At 35.8% G+C, this 20,412-nt stretch overlaps 3 protein-coding genes across 3 annotated transcripts; 1 reads left to right on the plus strand and 2 right to left on the minus strand.

Annotated features, from left to right (window-relative positions):
* Positions 1-2,598: 2,598 nt before the first annotated feature.
* On the minus strand, positions 2,599-3,231 carry LOC101890852 (general odorant-binding protein 56a). Its single transcript, XM_005188706.3, has 2 exons — positions 3,071-3,231; positions 2,599-2,997 (listed from the first exon to the last, which is right to left on the minus strand). The coding sequence occupies exons 1-2, from the start codon at positions 3,122-3,124 to the stop codon at positions 2,650-2,652; spliced, it is 402 nt and encodes a 133-aa protein (XP_005188763.1). The 5' UTR covers positions 3,125-3,231; the 3' UTR covers positions 2,599-2,649.
* Positions 3,232-11,744: 8,513 nt separating this feature from the next.
* Positions 11,745-12,870, minus strand: LOC101891888 (general odorant-binding protein 56a-like). The gene is made up of 3 exons (XM_059127561.1): positions 12,763-12,870; positions 12,190-12,255; positions 11,745-12,123 (listed from the first exon to the last, which is right to left on the minus strand). Exons 1-3 carry the CDS (start codon positions 12,868-12,870, stop codon positions 11,776-11,778), a joined length of 522 nt encoding a protein of 173 aa, XP_058983544.1. The 3' UTR covers positions 11,745-11,775.
* A 2,734-nt stretch (positions 12,871-15,604) lies between these two features.
* On the plus strand, positions 15,605-16,246 carry LOC101891025 (general odorant-binding protein 56a-like). Its single transcript, XM_005188707.4, has 2 exons — positions 15,605-15,765; positions 15,840-16,246. Exons 1-2 carry the CDS (start codon positions 15,709-15,711, stop codon positions 16,185-16,187), a joined length of 405 nt encoding a protein of 134 aa, XP_005188764.1. The 5' UTR covers positions 15,605-15,708; the 3' UTR covers positions 16,188-16,246.
* Positions 16,247-20,412: the final 4,166 nt, after the last annotated feature.

A 20,412-nucleotide genomic window follows, 5' to 3' on the forward strand; every position in this document is an offset into this window, starting at 1 on the left:
TGGTTTTTTTAAATATTTTATAAATGTTTATCAGAGCAGTAATCAAGGATTTTTTTTAATATCCACTGAAGATCAATGACAGAAGAAATCAGGGATTTTTTTTGAAAATAATATTCCTATTCCTAATAAGTTTTTCCGACCATTTTTTTTAATATTTTCTAAAGATATATCGACATTTTAAAAATATATTTGAAGATTTACATGAATAATAGTCGTGGATTTTTTTAAAAATATTTTATGAAACCTATTGACCAGTAATATTTTTTTTATAAAATAATCAGACAATTAATAGAGGCTTTTTACACCCTACGACAGTATGTGTTTGGGGTATTACAAGTTTGATTGAGCCAAAAATTATGTAACACCTCGAAATATTGGTTTCCCACAGTGGAACCTATATATTGATATTCCTATCTCAATGAAATGAGTCGATCTAGCTATGTATGTCCGTCTGTCTAAGTTATTTTGTAATCATGCTACAGGTCACAGGTCGCCCGATCCGCACGAAATTGAAAATGGAGATGGGGTAAGGGTCAGAATAGTACTCTATTGGTTTTGGAGATGATTCCAAAATATTTAGGGGTTGAAATGGACCAAAAACAGAAAATTTTCCAGCCACATGACATGACATACATTAAAAGGCCACTTCTGACCATTAACGTGATGCTGATAGCCAAGAAGTCGGATTTATAGCAAAATAGATACAATATATATGTAAAAGAAATATATTTCATTTATTCTGCTTATAAGTCAAAAATCGCTGGGACGATTTTCACAAATCCCATCAATACGGAATGATCTATTGCCAGAAAAAATACACGAATAAAAAAATGAATTTATTTTGTTACATTTTTTCAGTTTTTGTCGGACTTTTTACCGCATGCGATTCTTTTCAATTTTGAATTGAATATTTTCTAAATTTTTACACACCGCAACACCACTAAAAGTCTATCTTGTATGCTTTAGGGATATTTTTTTCGACAATAATAATCGTTATTTTTTTGATATTTCGAAAAGTATATCATATTCTATCATGGATTTTTTTAAATTATTCTGTAAAGGTTTATCGTGGACTATCAAGTGTCCGAATTTATATCAAGTAATGAATGAAGTAAATGAAAACTTATATTTCTTAATTTTAAGCCATGAATTGACCGAGTAATTTCAAGTAAACATCTTCGTGTAGGCCCCAATATAATGGTAACTCCGTATATTCGGTTTTTATAAGTTTTGCAGTATTCTTTTTATACCCTACACCACAAGGTGGTCAGGGTATTATGTCTTTGTGCATTTGTTTGTAACAGGCAAAAGGAAACGAGACAGACCCATAGTTCCTTTTGATGATCTGCATAGAATCACATTCTGAGTCGATTTATGCATGTCCGTCCGTACGTCTGTCGATGTATTTTTGTAAACAAAGTACAGGTCGCATTTATTGCCCGATCTAGATGAAATTTTGTACAGATCATTTGTTTGGCCCAAGGACGAACCCTATTGAAATTGGAGATAATCGGTAAAAATTTAGATATAGCTCCCATATATATGTTCGTCCGATTTGCCTTTAATTGTGCACCAAACGTGTAATATCAGCCCGAATAGCATGGAATTTTGCACATACAACTACATACATTAGGCCTAGAAATAAGTATGCCAAATTTGATCGAAATCGGTTCAGATATAGCTATAGCTCCGATATATATTGTTCATCCGATTTGTTATTTTTGTCCTCCGCAGCCGTAATATGCACTCTGTAACAACAATATTTGGGGAAATATATCAAATTACAGCTCAGAAATATATTTGCTAAATTTTATCGAGATCGGTTCAGATTTGGATATAGCTCCCATATATAACTTCGTCCGATTTACCATTTATTGTGCACCAAACTAATAGTTGTCCAAATGGGATGGAATTTGGCACATAGGACCGAATTTAGTCTAGAAGTTAGTATGCCAAATTTGGTGAAGATCGGTTCAGATATAGTTATAGCTCCCATATATATTGTTCATCCGATTTAATGTATTTGTTACCCACAGCCGTAATATGCACTCCGTAACAATGATATTCAGGGAAATATATCAAATACAGCTCAGAAATATCTTTGCCAAATTTTATCGAGATCGGTTCAGATTTGGATATAGTTCCCATATATATTTTTATCCGATTTCAAATTAATTTCGCACCAAATGGGCAATACAAGTCCGAATTTAAAAGATACAAATGCTTCGGCATATTTAGTCCTTTGAACTTTAAATTATAATTATAATCATAGCGTGTATGATTGAATTCTCCCATAAAAAACTTTTATTTTTTAAGTGGAGCTCAACTAAATTAGCAAAGTGGTGTAGGGTATCATAAAATCGGCCCCGCCCGACTTTAGGACTTTCTTTACTGGTTTGTCATAGGTTGTAGTACCCATTATTACCTTCAAATACGAAATTTAGAACAATTCCGTTGAATAACTAATACTGAAAAAGTGAGGTACGGTTGTATGTAAGATATTCGTAGACGTGAACCCTATTTCCCTTTCTAGAGTTATATATGAGTTTTAAACTGGTTACTGGGATTGGGTGGAAATTCCATTTGAAATATTAAAAATTTTTTTTAAACAATTATAACTTTTATTGAAATAATTAGTCCTTCACATTTTTAGTAAGCAGCATTGGCGGCATGGAAACATTGGAAGGTCTTGTAACCGGTCTCACAGCGATCTTCAGCCTTGATGCCTTTGCATTTCTCCAAAATGCTCTTGGCCTTCTCTTCACCAATCAAGCTGCCCAATTTGGCGATGACAACATCGTCTTGGAGTTCATCATTTTTCAAGGTACCAGCGCGTTCAAAGAAACATGTGCCCAAGCACTTGAAGGCCTTAGAGGGGTTTTCAATATCCTTATTGCGGAATTTCACAACATCTTCCTCGGGAACATTTTCCTGTTTGGCACACTCTTCAATGTGGACCTTAGCCTTGGCTTTTTGTTCATCGGTCAATTCCAGGGACTGTAAATGTATGAAAAATATATTGACATTAAAATGAGGTCCTTAACTCCCATAAATGCATTTAAAAACTTACAGTAGCCAAAGCAGCCAAGCAAACAATAACAGCCAAAGTAGCGAAGGCCTTCATGATGTGATTACGTAGGAGTTTCTGTTCTTTTGAAACGTTTGCTTTGCAAGTTGCGAATTGTTTGATGCTATCTGTCTGAAATTCGCCGCCTTTTATATCTAGAAGTCTTGCGAGAACACTATTGCGAAATCTTAGATTCATTTTTTTTTTGCACAGTAATAGTTATGGCAGCATGCTCTCTCTCTCTCAAATGCACGTTGGAGTGATTTGTTTGTCTGTAGGAATAGTTTATCAGACAACAGATCAGATTAACAAATTCAAGCTACAATAATTTGTTAACCGGTTTGTTTTTTGTGCACATTGTAAACAATAATTGAATACTACCAAATTGAATATTTAATTGTTTTTATTACTTTGTGATCTATTATTATTGTTCTGTGAACAATCATGTATAGAATTTCAACAGAGACAAAAGTGATTTTATGCATGTCATTTCTGTTTGGGGAAAATTTTAAGATTGGGTTGGGTTTCTTTGGCTATTTGTTCGTGGGTCACCTGTCCGGGTTATTTGGGGTCCAACCACTAGTAGGTCTTTCAAAGACTACTACAGCGGTGGTACAAGTGCCCTAAATCTTCGAATTTAGCCAGGCATGTGAAGTCGTTCTTCACGCTGTGGTTATGGATAATGCCTTAGCTTGAATCATAGATTAATGGGAATCTGAGGAATCAGATATTATAAAATTATGGGATTTTTAGTAAGCTACGCTCCTATTTGGGGCTCTTAAGAACCCCATTTTCCACATTTAAACCCTAGGTGTCCAATGCTTTTGGAATTGTACTGTTTTTTCATAATACCCGACTTTGTCACGGTGAGGAATATTAGTTATGGTAGTTGATGACTTTGCTCTCTGCAATTTAAGAGCTGGAACTTAGTAGTTTTTCCTTTAAATCGCAATTACAATTATTACAAAATTAAAGCTCATATCTGAAATTTGAAGCGTATTTTCGTCTAACGAATTCATAATTTGCTGGTCAATTCAGTATTATATATTATTGTAGCTTTAGGATACAAAATTATTTTCAAACGCATAAAGCTGTTGTAGCAGAAGATATCTTTAAATTCATTATTCGGACTAAATACCTGACTAAAACGGTGAGAAGTACCAAACGGGAAGAAATAGAGGCAGGATTTTGAAATTTTGTCTTAAGAGTCACTTCAAGCAAATGTATTATTACAAGTTTGATTGGGCCAAATATTATGTAAAACCTCGAAATATTGGTTTCCAACATAGGAAAGTATATATGGATCTTCCTATCGCGCCGAGCTGAGTCGATCAAGCTTTTTATGTCCGTCAGTCTATCCATGTTAATTTTTTAATAAAGCTACAGGTCGTAATTATGGCCTAATCCTCAAGAAATTGAAGAAGAGTTGGGATTAGGGTCAGAATAGAACCCTATTGTTTTTGGAGATGATCGCAAAATATTTAGGGGTTGAAATGGACCAAAAACGGAATTTTGCATGGAGTTAGAGTTTAGGGCTGAACCGAAGCCTACCAATTGGGATGGTCATCGAACCATACAGGGTGAGGTGAAAACACTGCAACCAATTTCGGATTGATATCATTTCTTAGCCACTCGTCCGACAGCTGTTAAAATTATTCCAATGACAGCTCATTATATTTTTTACAAGCGTACAAAAGCATTTTGCTGAGAATTTTCCAGAAAAAAATATTTGTGACGGAATTCGAGCGTGATAGTGTGATTTCTTTATATTTGGCTGGAAAACCGCAAGTGGCTATAGAGCCACATAGAGTTAGAGCACTCCAGCATTTAAATGTGAACAAATGTTTTGTGTCTCGTACCATCGCTCGTTACCGTGATACTGGTAGCGGAGCCCGACGTCAAGGAAGTGGACGGAAGAAATCAGCAACATCAGCAGAAATGGTTCGAAAACTAAAGAAGCTACTTGATCGAAACCCGCGTCTCAGCGGCCGAAAAATGGCTCGTGAGCTGAACATATCGCAATATTCCGTTCGGCAAACATTGAAAAATGAGCTTGGGGTAAAGCCATTGAAATTCCAAAAAGTGCAAGAATTTACACCGCATCAGAAAGAAATTGGACTCAAAAGAGCTAAAGAGTTGCTTCGCTTGGCCAAAATTGGTGAACTGTTGAATTTAGTTTTTTCCGATGAGAAGACATTCGCTGTTCGGCAGTTTGTAAACAAACAAAATGATCGTGTTTACTTGCCAAAGAGGTCAGTTGAGAATTTGCACCTTCGGTTGTCCAACAGAACTCAAGCGCCGGCCATGGTGATGGTGTGGGCCGCCGTCGCTCTCCGCTCGTTTTAATCGACCGTGGTATCAAATATTCTAGAGGGTGTATTAAAGCCTAGGGCTCGCAAAAATTTTGGCCGCAAACCTTGGACATTCCAACAGTACTCAGCACCATCGCACTCAGCACGCGCCACCCACGAATGGTTACAAAATGACGTTACTCGCTTCATTTCCAGCGCGCAATGGCCACCAAAATCTCGGATACCAATCCGTTGGACTATTGTGTCTGGAGTATTTTGGAAACCAAGGTTGGCACTAAAAAATACCAATGGCTAAAGCAGGGAATGGGCTAAAGCAGAGCAATATTCGGGCAGTGTGTGAATATTGTTTGAAGGCCATAATTCGTGCCAAAGGTGACCAATTCGAAAAAATCTAAGCTTATTCTAAAATTTAATTGTATTTCCGACATTCATTCAATAACTTTTATGCAGTTTTTTATGTCATCATGTATATATGGAAGCTGTAGCTATCTCTGAAAAGATACTCACCAAATTTTACATAATTGCTTCTAGGCCATTCCATTCTGTTTGGACCTATACTACACATATGAGGCAAAATATGTTTGAAATTAGGCGAAGATTTTTATGGGAGAATATTTAAAATTTATATATTACGATTATCAACAATTTCAATAAATAACAAGTAAAAAGCACCTAAGCTCAGACCGGACCGAACTTTTAATACCCTACACCATTTGGAAGGAACTTGGAAAATTTTAAAATAAATTCATAAAAAATACGGTTTAAATGCAAACCGTTATTTGGGGGCTATAAGAAGATGTGGACCTCAATAAGTATTTTTTCATAGAGTGGCACCGATTTCTAATTTCAAAAATTGAAACAATTCCGGTGAATAATGTCGCTAATATTATCATGAGGATATGAACCTACATAGAAAATTTTCCGTCATGGATTGTAGTAACCATTACGAGCTTCCAATAGGAAATTTGAAACAATTTTGGTGAATAATGTGTCTAAAATCATCAAAATACCGAATATCAGGAGGTGTATGGTTGCTATACGAAGACATGGTCCTGCACAAACAATTTTTTGTCTTAGATTATTGTATCGATTACGAACTTCAAATGCGAAATTTAAAACAATACCGGTAAATAATGATGATATAATCATCAAAATACCAAATATGAGGGAGTAGTGTTGCATGGGGGCTATACGATATCGTGGACCTATATAAACAATTCTCTTCCAGGGGATAAAGTAAACAAAAAGAAATCCTCATGTGGGTTTTCAGATAATTCCACCGAAAAATTTGGTTAAAATCATCAAAATACCAAATATCAGGAGGTACCGATATAGGGGGGCTATCCCATATCGTGGACCAATATAACCCATCTTCGAACCTGACCTGCCTTCAGACAAAAGTCCAATCTGTGCAATATTTTAGCATCATATCTAAAAACTCTAGCGTGATTACAACAGACCGACAGGGCTAAAATGTCTATAAATTTTACTCAAGAATATAAATACGTTGTTAGGTCTAAAATTATTACTTGATAGGGCCTCCACAATACATAGTATTATGAAGAAAAAAACTGTCAATCCGCTAGGTCCAATTTAAGCATACTTCTTCTAACATTTCGGTCGGTATCTTACTAATAAATACTTGCATATTTCCTTCCAACACCTCAATTGCAGCATAACCGTCTGTACTGTGCGGAATCTACTGTGTAGATCTTACTAGTCAGAAAACGTAGTCTATTTAAAGCAGTGTTGCCAAAATATATATGTATATAAAAATCACACTTTCTGCGTTAGAGTTTTTGAGAGGTTTGCTATTAGACCTAGAATTCTGATATTTGTTTCGTAGGCTTGTCTGATGAAGTCCAATGGATCTGCGAATTTCTGTTTAAAGAATCGTAAATATCCGAAACCAAAAAGGTAAAGGCATGTGATTCACTTCTACTATGGAAGTGTTAAAATCAGCTGGTCATGTTCCCCGACTCTACTATTAGATGGCGAATATAATGTATGATTCATTCAGGCTTCAACATTTCCAAATATTCTTCTGAGGCCTCTCAAAATTGTATGCCTTCTTGATTAGCATAAAAATCTAGGTCATTATTCATTTGACTATTAAAATCAATATACATGCCTCATTATTATCCCGATTACAGTATTTTTAAAGCTTCGAAGCACTTTACAGCCAAAGGAGATATAATTTGACGTTTCCGGTTCTTAAAGATATAAACGATCTCTATTGAAACTTTTCGATATAGTACTGGCACTACCTGGCAGTGGTGTCTATTGACTTTCGGCATTTTAAAGGTTTCATAAAAAAACTCCGAATTGGTTGTTACACCTTTTGGGTTCTCGGTCGGCATTCAAGCTCCAATATAAAGTTCGGTCAATTTTAAGTTTTCCGAAGGTCCTATCACCATTTGTAGCTGTTAATTTGAAATCTTACTAGTCAGAAACCATCGTCGCATCGTGACTATACTTGTAGAAAATGATCATATAAACCAAAAAAGGTGCAGACACATTAGAGTACCCTTCAATTGACATGTATAATTTTTTGAGCATGGCAACAAATAATCAGTTAAAGCCTGCGGTGGCATCTGCCAAACCTTCAATTTTTGTCGTTGCTGATTAATTATTTCTAAAGGGAATTGGATTTTGGAATAAAGTCTAAAATATTATTGTAAAAATGTGTTGAAAATCGGACGAACACATATAACCCGTATTTTTGTTTTTGTTTCCAAGAAAACTATTTTTTTACCCAAATTATGGAGGTTTTATTCGAGATACAACAGTTAACAGCAAAGCTAACAATTTTTATATTCCCCACTTTCCCAACAACACGGAACTCCAACAAAATAATAGGCAATAATTTACCCCAGTCGAAGTACAATATTCAAATTAGTGATAAAAATCCCCTAAATCAGAATTACTAAACTAACTGCATTTATATATGTACATATCTTTAATTTCTCTAATTATAATTTTTGCATATATTTTAAAAAAATTATTCCCATTCCCCCTTCTAACTAACATCTGGTGCCGCGAAGCCTACGAACCAAATTTTGTATTTTTTTTTACCAATTTAATAGTTGTTGAATGTTCGTCTCGAACTTACCGCCAATACATATGTGTGTATGTGTGTTTTTGTCTAAGTCTCTTAAAATTTTTTATTGTTTGTTATGGTTTGGGCCTGTACTTTGCCCCCGGTAAATTAATTTTGCCGGTAACCGGTTTTCTTTTATTTGTTTTCAGTCATAAATCTCAGCGACACGCGAACTCGAAACAAGAACAAATAAAACCACAAACAAACAAAACAAAAAACACCTCAGCCATCATTTGCTGCAGGCCACAAGCTCGTACATAATGCCGATGACTGTAACAAATTTCAAACGTGATCTCAAACTAAATGCTTTATGTCTAACAGCGAGACAGACCGACTGTAATCACATCGTGAATGTAGATCCCAAAGTCATTGAGATTTGATCAGCGAAATTAGTGGAAAATTTATAATTGCTGCACAGATGAACAGTAGAATGATAGCTTGAGGAGGTTGCACTATTTGAAATATGATATGAATACGTCAATAAATTGAGTGAGTGTGCATGTGTATGTGTGTGTGCCTGTAGTGAAAGAAAGTTGTGGTTTGCTGGGTGTTGAAATTGTAATCAAATGATGGATAATGTAACATGGCCTAGAGTTCACACACATGTCAGTTTCTATTACAAGCTCTCATTTAGCGGAGATCTATGTGCGGTAAACAAAAAACCGGTTATCGGCAAAATTTACATTTAACCTGGGGGCATAGTACAAACAAATCATTATAATAAATAATAAACATTAGAAATAGAGACAGAGGTTTCAGATGGTTTTTAATCAGACGGATGGTGTAGGAGAAATCAAGACTTTGTTGTAGGTTGGGTTTAAAAAAATATGTACATGACTGAAGTCAACATTTTCAAGTAATGGATATAATATATTTCTGAACAGGATTATCCGGAATTATTTTAATTTTGCAAGGCAAAATAATATACTTAAATTTGAAATCAGAGACAATTGAGTCAATAAGCATTTAGCATTAATACATTTTAGTAAATTTTTATAAGAGTTTTAGAACGGTGTTTACCCTTCTTTGCGGTATGACGCTTTAAATCATCTATATCTATACAAGAGGAAAATGTCTGTACGCTTCTTGTTGTTTTTTTAATTTATTTTTAATAACCGCTAAACAGATTTCCTTGAAATATACTACAACATCACCTAAAAGTAACTTAGGCTATATATATTTTTTTAAAGTGCTACTTGGAACTGAAGATAAAGTATCAGAATTGCAGCTACCTCCAAACAATTAGATTTTCTATGAACATATCTCTTAATTTCTTATATATACAGAGTGAGATAAAAAATAATTGCAACAAAGTCAAATGCCATCATTTTTACATGTTTTTTAAATTATATTGAATGAAAGCAAAAACTATCGGAAATAGCATATAATTTTAGAATAAGTTTAGATTTGTAGGAATTGGTCACCTTTAGCACGAATTATGGGCTTCAAACGACAAATGAAACCGTCACATGCTGCCCGAATGTTGCTCTGCGGTATTTTGGCCCATTCCCGGCGAAGCGCTTTCTTTAGGTGATCGACACTTTGGTATTTTTTGCCTTGCTTTCCAAAATACTCAAGACACAATAGTCCAAGAGTTTGGTATCCGGAGATTTTGGTGGATATTGAAGCGGGGAACCTCATTTTGCAACTGTTCTTGGGTGGCGCATGCTGAGTGCGATGGTGCTAAGTCTTGTTGGAATGTCCAAGGTCAAGGCTTTAATACACCCTCCAGAATTTTTTCGCGATAATATTCGGCATTTATTCTGATGCCACTGTCAATCAATACGAGCGGAGAGCCACCATCGGCGGTTATGGCGGCCCACACCATAACCATGGCCTCCGCTTCCGCCTCCGAAGGTGCACATTTTCAGCTGACCTCTTTGGCAAGTAAACACGATCATTTTGATTGTTTACAAACTGCCAGATAAGCTCACGAGCCAGTTTTCGGTCACTGCGTAGCGGTTTTCGATTAAGTCGCTTCTTTAGTTTTCGAACCATTTCTGCTGATTTTGCTGGTTTCTTCCGTCCACTTCCTTGACGTTGGGCTACGCCACAAGTATCACGGCAACAAGCGATGGTACGAGACGCAAAAGATTTATTCACATTTAAATGCTGGAATGCTCTAACGATAGCCACTTGTGGTTTTCCTGCCAACTATAAAGAAATCACACTATCACGCTTGAATTCCATCACAAATAACTTTTTTCTGGAAAATTCTCACCCAAAAAGCTTTTGTACGCTTGTAAACAATATAATGAGCAGTCACTGGAATAATTTTAACAGCTGTCGGACGAGTGGTTTAGAAATGACAGCAGTCTGAAGTTGCAGTTTTTTCATCTTACCCTGTACATACACATAAGAGATTAAAGAAATAATTGAAGGACTGGGAATCAACGCCCAGATTAAACGCTGAAGCTAAAATCTTGAAATTCTGCAAGAGGGTCAGTATAGGACTAACGGAATGAGAGATAATTTGGAACAGTTTGGATTTGGGTAAACATATGAAGTTGGAATTTTGCCATAACAATATTTGCCTCCCTGTTGGTGGAAGGTTCGTGATAAAGATGAGAAAATTTGTACTGCAGCTGCACGAAAAGTACTAAATAGTATGGGTATAATAGTATGGGTATAATTTGGCATTGTCTGAATAGTCTGATAGTGTATGAAATCTGAAATTTTGGATTGAGTCGCTGTTTATGTGTTGCCTGAACATATGGCGGTGGTTTTGGAAATGTGTACTATTTTGGTACAAAAAGTACTGAATAGTGCTATATTTTGTATTGGATGAAGGGATAGAGATAAAATTCTGATGTTCGAAATTTAGATTACTGATGGTATCTGTGTTTTTGGGATTTGGTGGAGGTTTGGGAATGCGTCCTATAGTTACTGTACGAGAAGTACTAAAGGGTACTAAATTTGGTATTGTATGAAGGACTGAAATCCACAAATTTGATATTGAGGTATCTCTTGGTAACTGGAATTCAGGTATGGTTTTGAAAATGTGTACTATAATTATTCGAAAAGAACTAAGTGGTACTTAATTGGTTACTGGTTGAGAGCCGAAACTGCAAGACTTTTGGTGTCTACGATTGAGATATGGAATTTGCAAATTAATACGAAAAAGTATTCCTCATGTATATTTTAAACCGTAGTATCCCCTTGTTGTACCCCAATATTGAGAAAAAGAATGATAGAATATCTAACACCTTCTCTGGCTCTTTCTTCCGAAAAATAAAAGAATACATATTTGTTTTTTTTTTATAAAATTTATTATTGCAATAAATTAATAGACATTCTTAGTAAGCAGCATTGGCAGCATGGAAACATTGGAAGATTTTGTAACCGGTTTCGCAACGATCTTCGGCCTTGATGCCCTTGCATTTCTCCAAAACTGCCTTGGCCTTCTCCTCACCAACCAAACCGCCCAATTTGGCAATGACAACATCGTCTTGGAGTTCATCATTTTTCAAGGTACCGGCACGTTCAATGAAACATGTACCCAAACACTTGAAGGCCTTGGAGGGATTTTCAACATCCTTGTTGCGGAATTTCAAAACATCTTCTTCGGGGACATTTTCCTGTTTGGCACACTCTTCGATGTGTTCTCTGGCCTTGACTTTTTGTTCCTCGGACAATTCGAGGGGCTATAAAGAAAAGACAATTAGGGTGTAAAAAAGTGATCCTTAGAAAACTATCTATAAAATACTTACAGAGGCCAAAGCAGAGGCAACCAAGCAAACAACAGCTAATGTAATGAAAGCCTTCAAAATGGTTTTCTAAGAGTTTGTTTTTGAAACGTTTGTTAGAGAGGTTGGGAAGTTGTCTGATGCTGTTTGCCCAAAAGCTATGGCTTTTTATAACTGGAATTTTTTGGTGAAACCAATTATTTGAGACCATTCATTTCATTTTCTCTCTGTGTCAATAATGGACGTGATGCCGGCAGATATCACGACCCCTAAACGTGTTTGTCTGTAGGTGGGATTTATCAAATCCCCAGACAACATAAAGCACATCAACAACTTCGTTCTACTTTAACACCTTCTCTCACCAATTTAACTAAATAACCGGTTTCTTGCCTCAAAACATAGACAATAGTTAATGAAATTTGATGTCAATCTGAATACTTAATTGCCATCCAATTTTGATGCATTACCTTTTTATGGAAATGTCTGACTGTCTGGCGCTTAAACGGTAGCAAATGTGCCGATTCATTGTTGTTGTTTAGCGTTTGGGGAATTATGTATGCGCAGGTATATATTAACATTTGTTTAAATTAGTGGCACCATAATGGGCATGTGTGATGAGTTCGAGTTCGAATGTACTTTGCCCTTTGAACTGGCTTCGTTAACGGTAGTTAAAAATCGACGATATTGGTGGGAGCGTTGTGCCATCTTAGGGGGTGATAAAAATCTTGGCCGAGTGCTAGAAGAGTCTTTTTATACCCTCAGTCATATGGCTAGAGAGGCTATATATCATTCGATATGGTCAAAACGTGTCTAGTCGACCCTTGGTCTCTTTGGACCAAATCCGTTTCAGGACATTTGGAGCCCATCTAGCGAAGGGAGTATCCGATTTGGTCCAAACTTGGTATATCGTAATATTATTATCAAACTTAGATCGAGTTCGGAGATGGGTAATATCGGTCCACTCCTTCTGGTACCTCCCCCATAAAATGTCAAAATTTAAAAAAAAAATATTTTCTGCACAGAAAGAGAAGCATTAATCCGATTTGCTCCAACTTAGCAAATCCATATATATGCATCAGTCCTATGTCAGGTGCAAAAAATGGATAATATAGGTACACTCCATCATGTGCCTCTCCCACAAGGGGTCAATGTTTTGAATAATTATAACTTTTATAATATGATGAGTATTCAAAACGATTATAAAATCCGAAATAAGCATCAGGTTCTCTTTATATGGGGTGAGATAAAAAACTGCAACTGAATGAAAGCAAAATATCGGATATATGGCCTTCAAACGGCCAACGGCGGTATTTTGGCCCATTCCCGGCGAAGCACTTGCTTGAGGTGATTGACACTTGGGTATTTTTCAGTACCAACATTGCTTTCCTAAATACTCCAGATACAATAGTCGAACGTATTGGTATCTGGAGATTTTTGAAGCGAGGAACCTCATTTTGTAACCATTCTTGGGTGGTGCGTGCTGAGTGCGATGGTGCTGAGTCCTATTGGAATGTCCAAGGTCTGCGCCCAAAATGTTTTGCGGGCTTTAACGCATCCACCAGAATATTTTCGCGATAATATTCGGCATTTATTCTGATGCCACGGTCGATTAATTTGAGCGGAGAGCGACAACCATCACCATGTCCGGCGCTTGAGTTCTGGTGGCCAACCGAAAGTGCACATTTTCAGCTGACCTCTTTGGCAAGTGAACACGATAATTTTGTTTGTTTATAAAATGCTGGACAACGAATGTTTTCGCATCAGAGAAAACCAAATTCGGCAGTTCACCACTTCCGGCCAAGCTAAGCAACTCTTTAGCTCTTTTGAGTATATTTTTTTCTGTTGCGGTGTAAGTTCTTGCACTTTTTGGAGTTTCAATGACTTTACCCCGAGCTCATTTTGCAATATTCAATATGTTCAGATTACGAGCCATTTTTTCGGCCACTGCGATGCGGGCTTTGGTCAAGTCGCTTCTTTACTTTTCGAACTATTTCTGCTGATGTTGCTGCTTTCTTCCGTCCACTTCCTTGACGTCGGTCTACGTTACCAATATCACGGTAAGGAGCGATGGTACGAGACACAAAAGATTTATTCGCATTTAAATTGTGGAGTGCTCTAACTTGCCACTTGTGATTTTCCAGCCAAATATAAAGAAATCACACTATCACGCTTGAATTCCATCATGAATAATTTTTTTTCTGGAAAATTCTCACCAAAATGCTTTTTACGCTTGTAAAAAATAAACTTAGCTGTCACTGGAATAATTTAACATCTGTCGGACAAGTAGCTTAGAAATGATAACAGTCTGAAATTGTTTGCAGTTTTTTCATCTCATCCTGTATCCTGTGGACAATAACCGTAGAATCGGATAAAGATGTATATCTGATAAAATGTGACAGAGGTATTTCTGAGCTGTATCTGATATCCGATATCAAATATGATTGTTGTGACGTGCATATAATGCGTTAGAGGGACTTTATCACGAAATCGGATAAAAAACAAAACTAAATAAAAAAAATATAAAGTAGAATTCCTTAAAATCTTAAAAATACTGAGCTACCGATATTTAGGGTTTTTACGAAGACCTGGACCTGCATAGACAATTTTTTGTTACAGTATGCAGAACCCATTAGGAACTTCAAATTCGAAATTGGAGGAAATAATGTATATAAAATCATCAAAATACCGAATGTTAAGAGATACCGTAGTCCTATTAAGTACGTTTAGAGGTCTTACAAACGGAATAATTTAATAATAACTATGGTGGAGGGTATAAAAGAGTAAAGTTCAAGATAATATGTCTTGGGAATAAGGTAAGGTTTATTAATCGCAAATTCTCACAAAACAAACAGCCGCCAAGGTATGCCTTCCAATGTATGGAGCGGACGGGAAAAACTGCAACTCTAAAATTTGGAATAATTTTTAAATTAAAAAAAAAATGTCACGTGTTTTATTCCAGCAAATATTTGCTAAATTTTGAAAAATAGTAAGGTCCTACAAGATCATTGTGGGATACATACTTCAAAAATTATTTTTTAGTCTTCGATGAACTAAACCAAAAAGTGATATTCTTAAAATTCTAGAACAAAGCTCAAGCAATATCGTAGCAAAAGATTTATAATGAGACTACCCTTTTTTACCATCATCACTTTAATTTCGGACAGTAATTACCATAAAATGGTAATGCGCCACAAAACGAAGGCAATTAACTATTCAATTTGACAACTTATTTCTTCAATTTTTATTGATGTTGTAGGCCAAACCGGTTGCCAAAATTTTATTGACCCTTATACAACATAAGTGTTTACTGAAGTTGTTGATATGTGTATTTTTTGTAGTTTCTGTTGGCGATCGATATACACACACATAGTTGTGTGAACTGTGTGTGTTCTCAACTCTCACACTAAAGAAATTAAACAATAATCATATTCAGCAAACTTCTAGTTATAAAAAGCCCCAAGTAAAGGAGAATCAGCATCACACATTTTTACACCTTCGAAGCAAGCGTTTCAAAAGAAAACCAACTCCCTCAAAGTAATCATCATGAAGGCTTTCATTACCTTGGCTGTTGTTTGCTTGGTTGCCAGTGCTTTGGCCAATGTAAGTTTTAAGATTTTTATTTTTTTTTTTTTAAACGGACTCTGTTAATTTTCAAATTCCTTTCTTCTTTGTAGCCCCTCGAATTGTCCGAGGAGCAAAAAGTCAAGGCCAGAGAACACATCGAGGAGTGTGCCAAACAGGAAAATGTCCCCGAAGAAGATGTTGTGAAATTCCGCAACAAGGATGTTGAAAATCCCTCCAAGGCCTTCAAGTGTTTGGGCACATGTTTCTTTGAACGTGCCGGTACCTTGAAAAATGATGAACTCCAAGACGATGTTGTGATTGCCAAATTGGGCGGTTTGGTTGGTGAGGAGAAGGCCAAGGCTGTTTTGGAGAAATGCAAGGGCATCAAGGCTGAAGATCGTTGCGAAACCGGTTACAAAATCTTCCAATGTTTCCATGCTGCCAAGGCTGCTTATTAAGTGATTTTTTGTGATAATTTGAAAATAGTTAATAAAATGTAAACAAAAAAATATATAAATGTAAGAAGTTTAGCTGAGTTGTTAGTGAAAAGGATCTCTTGCTGTTGGAGATTTAGAATCTATAGAAGCAAGCAATGATCAATATGTATAGGTCTACGTTTGGTACAGCAATATCTTCGACCTGTGACAAAAATCAAAAGGAACTCCTTTTGTTTTAAAACAATTCCATTGAAAAATTTGGCTACAATCACGAAAATACCGAATATTTGGAGAAACCGCAATAGTTGGGATATACGATATCGTGGACCTATATAGACAATTTTCTTCCAGGGGGTAAAGTATTCGGAAGGGACTCCTTATGTGGATTTCATTCAAAATACCGAATATTGGGGGTACAGTTATATGGGGGCTATAGAATATCGTAGATCTATATAAGCAATTCTCTTCCAGGGGGTAAACCGAGAACTCCCTGTGTGGACTTTGAGCCAACTCCATTGAAAAATGTGGCTAAAATCATCAAAATACCTAATATCGGGAGGTACCATTATATGGGGGATATCGAGGCCCTTTATAGACAATTCTCTTACAGGCGGTAAAGTACCCAAAAAGAACTCCTTGCGTAGAATTTTGGAAAATTCCATAGAAAAATGTGGCTAAAAACATCGAAATACCGAATATCGGGGGGTACCGTTATATGCGGCCATACGATATCGTGGACCGATATAGCCAATCTTTGAACTTCACCTGCCTGCGAACAAAGGACTGATCTGTGCAAAAATTTAGCATCCTACTTTAATTCGTTTTGACTCTAGCGTGATTACAGCAGACGAACGGACAGGGCTGAATCGCCTTAGAATTTTACACTTATCAAGACTATATATAACTTTTTAGAACTAAAATTATTTTGCGGAGTTACAAACGGAATTTCTACCTTTTTATACCCTCCATACCCTACGTGGTGTAGAAGCATATAGTGGTCATTATACCCTACACCACATTAGGGTCAGGGTATTACGTCTTTGTGCATTTTTCTGTTACGCGAGATAGACCCAGAGTTCCCTTTGATGATCTGCATAGAATCACATCTTGAGTCGATTTATGCGTGTCAGTCCGTCCATGTATTTTTGTAAACCAAGTACAGGTCGCATTTATTGCCCGATCGATATGAAATTTTCCACAAATTATTTGTTTGGCCTAAGGAAGAACCCCTTGGAAATTGGAGATAATCGGTCAAAATTTAGATGTAGCTCTCAAATGTATCTTCGTCCACAGCCGAAAAATACCTTTGCCAAACTTTATCGAGATCTGTTTAACATGGCTCTCATATATATCTTTATCCGATTTTAAGATTATTGTGCACCAAATGGCTAATATCACTCCGAAATATATGTTTCAATTTAAACATTCTCAAAGTCAAGAGATACAAATGTCTCCGTCAAATTTAGTGAAAATCCCATATGTTAGTTCGTTTTGTTTCCAAATTATAACTGATCTAAAGACAAATTACGCATCCAATAACAATCATTGTTCGTATGACCTACTTCACATAAATTCCCGATAAAATAACAAATAGTGCGTCTCAGTCAGCACTATCTTCTGATGCTATAAGGCTAAGGGTATAAAAATTATCGTAACAGACGCGTATATTTGTGGGAAGCTGATTTGCAATCTTCATTCAATTAAGTATTCCATTCCAAGTAGTTGAAGATTAGATGCCTCAATATAAAATAATTACTGCCACGAAGTGTCTGCTATCGTTGTTTTTTCACATTAAGGTATATTGAACTCAAATTCAAATTAATGGCAAAAGTAACTAAAAAGTGAATAAAAAACAACAACAACTATTATTATTGTATCTCATGCAGAGGCAGCTACCACGCTTAGTAATTGCCAAAAAACATAAGTATCACACAATCAATCAATTTGTTTAATATAATTACAAACATCTTTGTTTTTTCTTAAAACAATTCAAAAGTCGGCCGGTGAAAAATGGGTATGAAATGTAAAATACAGTCAAACCCAAGTAAAAAAAATACTATGGGATATGGACATAAGAGATCATATAAAAATCACATAAAATTTAAATAGGGATTTATGTTCATTGATGACATTGTTTAGACCTGGACCTGCATAGACAACTTTCTGTCACAGGCTGCAGCATCCATTACGAACCAAAAATCAAATCCGATATTCAAACAATTTCGATGAGTATTATACCTAAAATCGTCAAAATACGGAATATAGGGAGGTATTGATATATGAGGCCTATACGAAGACCTAGACCTGCATAAATTATTTTCTGTAACAGACTGTTGTTTCCATTACGAACTCTAAATACATAATTTGAAACTACTCCGCCCCCGTTATATGGGGGCTATACGAAGACGTGGACCTGCACAGATAATTTTCTGTCTTAAGATGTAGTATCAATTTCGAACTTCAAATACAAAATTTGAAACAATACCGGAGAATAATGTCGCTAAAATCATCGACTATATGATACCCTACACAACTATGCATATTTTGTAAAGCTCCCATAACAAATCAATATATTTGAAGCAGATCATACCTCCTATAAACCTTTGGCTGTAGAGGAGTCATAATTTGGTTGCAAAGGGAACGACTATATGGAAGGCATATCTAAATCTAAATCGATTTTCACTAAATTTGACGTAAACATTTTAATCTTTTACCAAATAATATTGCTATGGAGTGCATGATACGACTTCAAGAAGCATTATATTAAAAAATATGTATCGGAAATATATGTCCCGAAATACACTCCATTTGGACTGATATTATACAAGTAATGGCACAATAAACCAGAAATCGGACTAAGGATTTATATGGGAGCTATATCCAAATCGATAAAATTAGGCAAATGTCTTTTCGAGCTCTATAAGATATCTAATAACAAATTTCATTGTAGTCGAAGGCATATCACGCATGTGGGGGACTTAAACACCAAATCGGATGATATATATATATATATATATATATATATATATATATATATATATATATATATATATATATATATATATATATATATATATATATATGGGAGTTATATATATCTGAATCGATTTTCACCTTAACTGAATTTGGTCGGATGTGCCAAAATTCAGGTCATTTGGACTCATATTGATCATTTGCTGGCACAATTAACCCGAAATCGGTTGAAGATAATATATGGTTGAAGATATATATCCACATCTGAACCGATCTTGATAAAATTTTTTAGATTTATTTCTGGGCTGTATCTGGTATCTGGTACCAAATATCATTCTTGTGGGGTGCATATTATGAATGTGGGGGACTTCAACACCAAACGGATGAAACATATACGTGGGAGTTATAGCTATATCTCAACCGAATTTCAAATTGGATCTACTTGCTTCTAGACTGAATTCTGTTGGATGTACAAAAATTCAGGTCATTTGGGCTGATATTGGCCATTTGGTGCACAATTAACCAGAAATTGGTTGAAGATATATGGCAGCTACATCCAAATCTGAACCGATCTTTATAATAATTGGCAGAGGTATTTCTGGGCTGGTATCTGATGTCTGGTACCAAATATCATTGTTGTCGAATGCATATCACGAATATGAGGAACATAAACACCAAATATGTGAGAGCTATGGTTATATCTAAACCGATTTTCCCCAAATTTGATCTACTTGCTTCTGCAATGAATTTGGTTGGATGTGACAAAATTCAGGTCATGTGGACTTATATTAGCCATTTTGTGCACAATTAACTCGAAATCTGTTGGAGATATATGGAAGCAATATTTAAATCTGATCCGATTATCACAAATTTCAAAAGGGTTCGTCCTTGGGCCAAACAAATATTGTTTGGAAAATTTCATCTTAATCGGATAATAAATGCGACATGCATTTTGTTCACAAAAATACATGGACAGACGGACGAACGGACGGACTGAGAAGCATAAATTGACTCAGAAAGTGATTCTATGAAGATCATAGATGCACAAAATGAACATTGCGCTTTTGTGTGTGAGAGAAACCAAAAAGCGCGTAAAAAATATCTACCTTCTTGTTTTGGACGTTTTGTAACAAGAATTTTAATCTTATTTTAGCAAATTACCAAAAAACATTAAATATAAACTACATTTATTTATATTTTTCTACAAAAGCTATTTATAATTTGTTTTCTTTATGTTAACGGAGCAACAAAGCATGCATCCCCCATTCATGTC

The sequence above is a fragment of the Musca domestica genome, unplaced genomic scaffold (assembly GCF_030504385.1).
Source record: "Musca domestica strain aabys unplaced genomic scaffold, Musca_domestica.polishedcontigs.V.1.1 46, whole genome shotgun sequence".
Lineage (NCBI taxonomy): Eukaryota > Metazoa > Arthropoda > Insecta > Diptera > Muscidae > Musca > Musca domestica.